Genomic DNA, 9,800 nt, shown 5'->3' on the forward strand with positions numbered 1-9,800 from the left:
TCCAGAAAACGCGCAATTATATCAAAGACTACTAGATAAATATCCCCAAAAATCGGAAGCTATGATGATTTGTAAAACCAAGAACCCTTACAATTTTCACTTCGGAAGAAGTATATAAATCTGTGATATCTTTTAAAAAAGACGTGGCCCCTGGATTTGAAGGCATCGAACCTTTATTTTCAAGATTTAACTACACCCATCCTCAATTCTAACCTATTTATTGAATAAAATAACACAATTATGCAGGTCATCAATGGTGAATTCCCAGATTTGGCAAGGGCCCTCTTTTTTGGAGCCAAACTTGTCGCCCTGATTATGTTCCAAGATTATAGCAAGTAGGATTTCTGCACAGGTTTCTAACATACTTCTTTCACCTCAATTAGGTGTTGGAACGAGCTCAGGATGTGAAGTGGCTGCACATATAAATAGTATTTATGTTCAGAATGCTACAATCGCTAATATCTTATTAAAATCAACTTTAAAAATGCTTAAGTATTCACGGGAAATTAATCCTTTCACATATCATAACCCAGTTTGTACAAACTATATCCATTCACCCTATAAGAAACCATCCCATTTGGTATTTAGCCATTATATCTTAACTTCCTCTGAAGGTATTCAGCAAGGTGATCCCCTAGGCTCCATATTATTTTGTCTAAGATTTCATCATTTGATTAAAATACATTTAGTATATAGATGATGGGGACATCTCAGGTTATTCAGTGGAGGTGGAAAATGCTAACATTACTAAGGCTTCCACTGATAGCCTCGGACTTATTATCAACCAAACCAAAACCGAATATTGTGAAATCAATACAATTCCATTAATGTTTATGGCTTTAAATATGTACCCTTAAAATTTTTATCGCATTATCTCTCCCATTGGTGGAGTCAGTTAATTCTTTTTGTTAGTGATATGGACGATATTTTAGAAAATTTAAAACGCATTGTTTTCTGTTTCTCGGCTCACAAGGCCTTTTTTTAATTATTAATTCCTTCAACATCCCTAAAATCTTAACGCCCTCCTATCGAGCCCATTATTTTTAGAGAGAGTGCTTCTAATAAGATCCAAAACCAGAGTAAGTAATTCTTAGTGATTGCTTAAATATTAAGTCTAGAGACATTGCTTGGCATTAAGCCACACTTAATTCCAAACATGGTGGTCTTGGTATAAGATCTCCACTGTCGATCTCAATATGTGAAATCATTGCTAGCCATCTCCAGGCACAAAGATTAATTGACCAACATCTGTTAATTCACGACGATCATTTCTTGAACAGCTATGACGGAATGGGCACCCGTCACAACCATAACCCTATTTCCGATCACTGTAAAACAGAAGGATTTGGATTTACCATTGTGAAAAACTTCTTTGATTACCTTAATTCGTGTCTTTCACCTGCATAATATTTCCTGAATAAAATATTTGTTCAATTATTAAAAATCGAGCCCTTTAACCCTACTAATAAGGCAATGATAGTCTTCGGATAGAATAAACTGATTTTATTTTATTACTTTGTGTTGATAACAAGCTTGGCTGTTACAAAAGTGCAAACATTTTGAAGGATTTAGGGTTTCTAATGAAACAAATTCAACTGACAATTAATTGCCTGATTAATTGAGATGTATAATTTAAATTATTGTCTTTTATTTTTTTAATCCTAATAGATAATAACACTAAATATTTGGGTAAGGCACAAGATTTTATAAAGGAGAGAAATATACCTTTTGATTTTAAAAGTTCCAAGTTAGAAGAATATATATTTTCATTAAATTAGAATCAAATTTTTGAAGAAAAGTTAGTTTCGAAATATTTATAAGATAGCTAAAACGGGGGATGCAATTATTACACATGATCTAGAGGTTAAAGAATCTAAAGATTTGTCTGATTCTAAGAATTCTAAATTTATTTAATTAAAATATTTTTACAAATTACATAATTTAAATTCTACTTCTTTTAATGATGATAATTCTGAAACTTATGATTCAGACTGGAAAAACTATACATTTATTTTACCTTATCGTCTACTTTTAAATACTTCTGCTTTCCCTAATTTAATAATTTTGTATAAATATTTATTACCCATTCCTTATTATCTCATGTACTGCCTTAAGGATCGTAAAATTAAATTAATTAAAACGTGACTTCGTAGCACCACGAAAGATCCAATTCTTAATAATTACCATTTTATCAACGGCAAATTTTTTTTATTTAAACATTTAAATATTGAAGAAATTATATTTTTCTTTCGCTTTCTCTTCCCCTACTATGTCTACATCATTAATTCAAAAATAATATTTTTAAAGTATATATTATATTTATATTATAATACATTAAAGATTGATGCAATAAAATTTATTTTGGAAATTTAATGGGTGTCAAAAAAATAATTAACATCCATCGCTCAGAAAGTGTAAAAGTGTAAGAGCCACTATTATATATTACATCATAAACTACAAATTTGATGGCGATTCTTAATATATTTAAATATTTTTAATTAAGTAAATAAAATATATCGATAAAGGATTCTAAGTGCAAATATATTTATATTTATTAAGTTAATTAAAGATGCTCAATTATCTGATTGCATTCTTTGCTCAGAAACTGGAAAATTATCATTTTCGCGATTTTAGATAAATTGTGTCTATATATTTTTTTTCTTGATTTTTAGGGCATAATCATTATAAATTTAAAGAAACAAAAAGAGGGAAAGGGGGGTGGGTAGTTTTGTTAGAATATTTTTATTTTTTTGCAAAGCTCTGTAAAAAAAAGGTTTAACCTTGTAAACACAATTTGTAAAAAGTTCATAAAAAATATTATTATTTTTGTAACTTAAAAATAAAATTTTTATTACAAAATAAAAATAATTTATACATTATAAATTAAATTTTGGGAAATGATTTTATAACAAAATTTCATTAAATATTTTTCTAAAACTTCCTAATAAAAAAATTTGTTTGAATTATTAATATACTTTTTTTTTTAAAAACAATCAAATTAATTTTATTTAGAAATATAATGTGTAAATTGCTTTTAATATTCTTCATGCCGATGGTTGTGATCTTCTGCGATTATCACGGTAAAAAATCAATTATATTCTTTTATATTTAAATTAAGAGATGGAATGATTTTGCGAAATATTAGATATTAATTACATTATGAAGAAGCAAAAAATTTAACCAATGTTTTATAGAAAATACAGTTTATGGAGTTATTTTTCAACATTATTACTCAAATTTTTCTAGCTCCTGAATTTCTGGATTAAAAATTCTGGCCATTAAATATATATTAATAATTAATAATATATGTATATTTTAATGAAATTTATATTATTTTATCTTTATAGAAATGAGATTTTATTATATTATAATTTATTTAAAAATGTTAAATATAAATAAAAATTTCCTATTCTCTATTGATGGATAAAAATTAATTATTCATTTACTTATTTATATCGTATAATTAGTAATTTTTTAAAAATAAGAAATGGAAGGTAATTTCAAATTAAAATAAGTATATTAAAATATTGGCGATTCAAATTATTATAAATTAACTCATAATTTGAGCTGTTATAAGTGATAGTTTTCGGATAACCACTTGGGTTAGCCAATTTTTGAGCCAGCTAAAAATGGACTCTAACGGCTAAAAAATATACTAATTATGCAACTGTGCACACCAACAAAATAATCTCCTGTGTTGCTTCAGTTTTTCTTGCATCTACACAGCTAAAATGGTTACGAAACGCTGCCAGAATATATCTTCAAAATGAACTTTCAAATGCATACCTTATGAAAATAGACTTTCGCAATGCCCTACATTGCACTCCATAGGAAACATTTTCTTATCGAATTTATTAGAAACTATGCTATTACGTATGTTACTACCAAGATTCTTTCCATCAACAATTTTGGGATCAAACTGTATCTTATCCGCTGAAGGCATTCAACGAGAGGGACCTTAAAGGCCACTTTTATTTTCTCTAGGTCTTGATCATCAATTGCTAGTTCAATCTCCATGTGCGGTAGATGGAACGATACAAATATTGAATCGCCTGTATAAATTTTAGACCATTTTCCTATGAACCTTTAAATTTAATATAATTTATATTATATTTTCCATATTTTTTTAAATATAAATTACAAATGACACAAAGGTTATTAGCAAAATTGTCTACAATTCATAAGATAGGTATTCCAAATATGATGGCTATCTTTCCGGTTCAAACAGATTTTTCAATTTAAAAAAATACATGCTCAAAAAATGACTTGAAGTTGAAAAAAACACATTGATGCTAACATATATATAAAAAAAAAACTATACCACCTATTAAAATTATATAAAATCTGAATGTTTTCCTGCATTTATTAATAAAATAATATCCACCATTCTATTGATGATTGAAACATTTTCATAAGAATAAAAAAATATACTGTCTCTCTTTCTCATTATTAATAAATAAGGATACTTTGCTATAAACTGCGTTATATTTACTTTTTAGTCACACTTTATTATTACAATCTTTTTTTTTTAAATTTATTTTTATAATATATTAAATTTTCTTTCATCTGATATCCTGTCGAAAATTTTTGAACATATTTTTTTTATAACTCCCATTACTTCCCTATCCTCATGATCTGGATCCAAGGACATAGAGCGCTGATAAATTTAATTAATATTCTGACAAAATTTAAAAAAATTTCCATACAACCTTTCTTTGAAATAAAAACTCACTTTTTCAAAATTATTCCAAAGTCCAAAACTCATCAAAAATGCCTAAATTTCAAAGTCATATAAATACTGGGCTAAACAATTATTAAAAATTTTAATATCTTTCTAATCGATATTTTAAATAATGTCCTTTAATTATTATAAAAATTAGATTGTTTATTTCTTAAATGAATAAGCATCTCCCATTTTATGGGTTAATACTGTTTCACATGTGGTCGACAAATTGTCAAACTAGACAGGTCAGATTAATGGGTAATAAATAAATACTTTATAAACATTATAGCTAAAAATATCTCAAATATAGTGTCAAATATGTCTTTATTAACAATATCATAGATTTTTTATGTAAAGAATAATTTTTGGCATACCTTTATTGTCTTTAAATAAATATCAGTCATCCTGAGATTTTAAAATTTATATAATGTATTCAATTCCTTGTTAGCTTATATATCCAACGATAAATTGTAATTATTTAAGGAAATTTATTTTGCAAATAATATATAGCATGATTTATAAAAAATATCATATTATTATTATCATATTTAGGTAAAGAGCTTCTCAAAGATTTGTGCGAAGTTAAAAAGGATGGAACGAGTAATATAAAGGACTTCTTTGCTTCTAGAAAGCTTACCAAACTGTAATATATTTATAGAATAATAGAAATTTTTTTTTCAAAAATATACTTAGAATTGTTTTTCAAAATTTATGTGTATATTTTTTAGACCATGTAGTTAAAAAAAAATCATCATTAACTTCTAGATAAATATTGATCTATTTATATAATCCAGCCTATAACTTTAGACTTAATTAGCCTCCATTTACCTAATTGTTCTTTATTTCATTTGATTAGTTTTTTATTTACTATTGCGATTAGCAAAATTATTCGATTCTAAAAAATCTCGAATATGAATAGGAAGAATATATTATCGGTCGAATAATTTTTTTACCTAATTATTCTATCGAATTATTGTAATTATTTTTAATTATTTAAATTTCTCGAAATAATTTGTAAATATTCGAAATTATTATTATTTTATTTTTTTGATATTTATGATAAATATATTTGTGTAAATAGTATTTTATATTACAAAATGTAAGATATTAATTATTTAATATGTCCTTGGTTAGTAATTTTTTATTTTTTACTCTATCATTATTCCATCATCCACAAATCACTTTTTTAAAAATTTTAACATTGCATTTATTTCATTTTTTGAAAATATATTAAAGAATTTGATATTAAAAGTTTATGGTATTTTAAAGATGAAAGTATGATTAAAGAATAGATACATAAAATATATCAAAATATTTTATTATAAGGAATTATGATATAATATTAAATTAACGCAATTATATTCAATTGACAAAAATTAAGTTAAAACTGCTTACACAAATATTTGTTTTGGGTTGACAAAATTTGAGCCATAAAATGTGTAAAGTTATTTATTTCTTATCGATTAACCTTTAATTATTTAAAAGAAAATACTCATTTAATATAAAATATTTTTTTTTATAAAGTAAAAACCAGATTTACTTGAGAAGAGAATGGGACAAGATTGTTTGGAATGCTAATTTTAAGGACATTTTCAAGAATGGAATATTCTTACGCGAATATTATTTAATAATTCTTTGGCTACCTATAAAACCTGAATACCTTAGCGTTGAAAGCGATGTAAACATAATTGATTTATAATCTTTAGGGTGTTTTCTGTTAATCAGAGAAAGGTTTTTTTAAAATCTTCACGGAAAGCCCTGAAAGAACCTTAACATGAAAGTAGTAAAATCTAATTAGAGTTAACCTCTAACAAAATAGAACCTCATATTTAGTTTAACACTGATAGTAACTATAATAAGATTACTCGAAACACATGTTTATATTAAATTCTAACACGAATTTATTACGTATTAAAATATTTAATTAATAAAAGATTCAAAAAAAATATATTCAAGTCAATTATACGCAAATCATAATGAAGTTAAATTTTCCCGAAAAATTTAAAGTTAGATCCAGGGCTTTAAACAGAACCGAATCGCGAAACTTAAACCGTTATAAAGGAAATATAGAAAGAGCGAACCGAATTGTTTGAACCGGTTTTAAAAGGTTCAAAACAGTTTTTTTAAAATAATGAAATTTAAATTATTGGTCTACGTTTGAAATTTTAATTTTCTTTGGTGGCCATTTTAATTCGTGATTTCTTAAATTATAATATTTAACGATTAAATTGCCACTCTCTTCATATCAATCAATACCAATACAAATTTATTATTTAAACTTTATGCACTCAATTGTAATTGAGATTAGGCAAATTACTGCTTAATCAGATAAGAAATAATCTTCATGGTTAAATTAAATAAGGAATTATAACTATAAATTATAATGATTTTTCTCTAAGACTTAATATATATATAATATGTGTGTAGTGTTGTTAATTTGCTTGGTCGTAAAATTTACGACCTTTTTATGTGCTCAGGTTGACCCAAAGTCCAGACCCGGGATTCAGACCAGGGGTCCAGACTCGGGTGACGATTTATTAAACATATTGATTAAATTAAAAATAACACCCATTTTTAAGATAAAAATATTTTGTTTTTAAAAATTAATTAAAATAACACGTTATTTACTTTAAAAAACTAGAAGTTTTAAAAAAATGGAAAATAAAAACTCGAGATAATTTAACTTATAAAAAGTGTAAATTAATTTTATATATTTTGGACAGGAGAAAAAGATGCTTTTTTTATAATCCCCCCCCCTCTTTATAAATAAAAACGAATATCTAAAAGTATTCGAAATATTCCAATCAAGCTCAATCTTAAAAAATTCAACATAAAATTGTTATATATTTAGAGATATATATTTAATAAAATTTCCAAGGCCCGAACCGACCTGGCAAAAATTTATTTTTAAAATTTGGCCCAACTCATCCTGAACCTAATTTTATAGGCCCGGCCCGAAGCTTGGAATTTAGCAGATCTCAATTGTACAGTTATAATTATAAATTGGATGAAAATTATCTTATTTTAATTTTAATGAATAAAGTAAAAATTTGTTTTCAATTATAATGTTAAAAACTTGTATCGTTTCGTAATATCAAAAAAATATTCGTAATATCATCATCATCGCTTCAATAGTATATTTAATCATATTAAAACTGAATATAAAACAAAACAATATTAAACAAAACAATATAATACATAAGCATAATATTATATAATTTTCTAGTGAGGTGTTACGTCATGCATGTAAATATTAAAAATAAATTATTCACAATAATACGACCCGCCTCTGAACCCCGGATCTGGACCCTAAGTCTGGAGTCCGGGTCTGTGCTCGAGGTTCGTGCTCAGAGCTGGTTTGGTCAATATTTTAGACCCAAACCCAGGGTATGGGTTTTACAGAACCAACCAATTAACAACACTATATATATGTATATATGTATATATGGTTTATGATTAATTTTTATAACAAATAAAATTTATATAAACCGAAATGAACCGAAAAGAGTACAAATTCCGAACCGAACCGATATGAATGTCTTCATGAAAACCGAAATGGACCAAAACCTTTATAAAATTTTAAACTAAAACCCGAAACTAACGAACTGCTATACTTAACTATTCGAACCCAGGTTAGATTAGGTTGAAAGATATATCTTATATAATATAGATTGATATAAATATAAAGTGGGAAACGTTATTGAGTATATTTTAATGATTCTACGATTACATTTATTTTTTTAGTTAAGGGTAAATCTTGCTATATCATCTTCTAGTGGATATATATGGAGAATCGATTTTAGTAATCCTGACAGAATCAGTGAAGCATTCGACCTTCCAAATAACATAAAATACGTAATATTAATTATTACTATTTTTTTTTTTTTACTAATACTAAAACATATTTTAAAATTGTTGAAAATGAATAATTCTAACATATTCAGTTTCATCCAACCATATTTATTCTCGTTGTTTTTATCTTTAAGGCAATGGAAATTTAGATAACTTAATATTTATTGTGGAAAAACTAATTTTGGACAAATGGTTATATATTTAAACTAATATTATATCATCTGATAATCCTGAAAATTTCGCATATTTAAAAAGTAGATGTTGTCAGACATCGCTCTGTAGTTTTTATGAAAAAGCTTCTCTGATTAAATAGAATCAATTGATTAGAAACAGATATATATATAGGATAAGGGAGCTAGTTTATTGGTATTATTTTATAATAAAAAAATTATGAAAAGAAAATTAACCTATTTTTTGCGGAATAAAATATTATTATTATTAATTAATATTTATTTGTTGCTGCACAATTTTAGGATGAAGTAGTACAGGATGGTAAAGATATGGTTTTAAAAAAATATGACAAGGATGGAAAAATAGTCAACATCACTAGGTATCCAAATTCACTTATATATGCTGTGAGTAATAATTATAAACTGTCTGGAAAAACTCATAAATTCAAATATGTTCTCAAGACATGTAAAGGTATATTAAAATATATTAATTATATAACTTTACCATTATATATTAATATTAGTTCTAGTTTTATATATCGTTGGCCTAGAATTGTAGTGCTCTACTTTATAAAATGAGAAATCAACATTAAAGTTTAAAATAAAATATAGGAAAAATTTATTGATAATATTTATTTGTCTATATATTTAAAATTAAGTTATTATCCACTTATAACTCAAAAATTTTAAAAATGTCGAGTGGAGCATTCCACTAGACATACGATATATAAAAAAAACTATACTCTCTATTAAAATTATTTAAAGATACAAAAATATTGTAAACAATTAATTCAAAATATGAAAGTTTTCCTGCATATGTTAATATAATAATTTCCATTCTTTTGATGATTAAAACATTTTTATAGAAACAACAATATTTTCTATTTCTCTTTCTCAATATTAATATAATAAAGATATTATGCTAAATAAACTGCATTATATTTAATTTTTAGTCACACTATATAATATACAAATGTTTTTTTCATTTATCTTTATAAAATATAGGTTAATTATAACGGCTAAGATTTTTTTTATCTGATACCCGTCGAAAGATT

General features: G+C 25.3%; 1 protein-coding gene across 1 annotated transcript; it reads left to right on the forward strand.

The window, feature by feature from the left end:
* Positions 1-2,974: 2,974 nt before the first annotated feature.
* LOC135930612 (uncharacterized) lies at positions 2,975-9,217 on the forward strand (the record flags this gene model as incomplete). Its single annotated transcript, XM_065467436.1, has 5 exons — positions 2,975-3,080; positions 5,276-5,366; positions 6,248-6,401; positions 8,468-8,578; positions 9,049-9,217. Coding segments are annotated over exons 1-5 (586 nt in total), but the record flags the coding sequence as incomplete, so codon positions are not given.
* Between the last annotated feature and the right edge of the window lie 583 nt (positions 9,218-9,800).

Source organism: Gordionus sp. m RMFG-2023, unplaced genomic scaffold (assembly GCF_954871325.1).
Source record: "Gordionus sp. m RMFG-2023 unplaced genomic scaffold, tfGorSpeb1-WG-v2 contig_100, whole genome shotgun sequence".
Taxonomy (NCBI): Eukaryota; Metazoa; Nematomorpha; class Gordioida; order Chordodea; family Parachordodidae; genus Gordionus; species Gordionus sp. m RMFG-2023.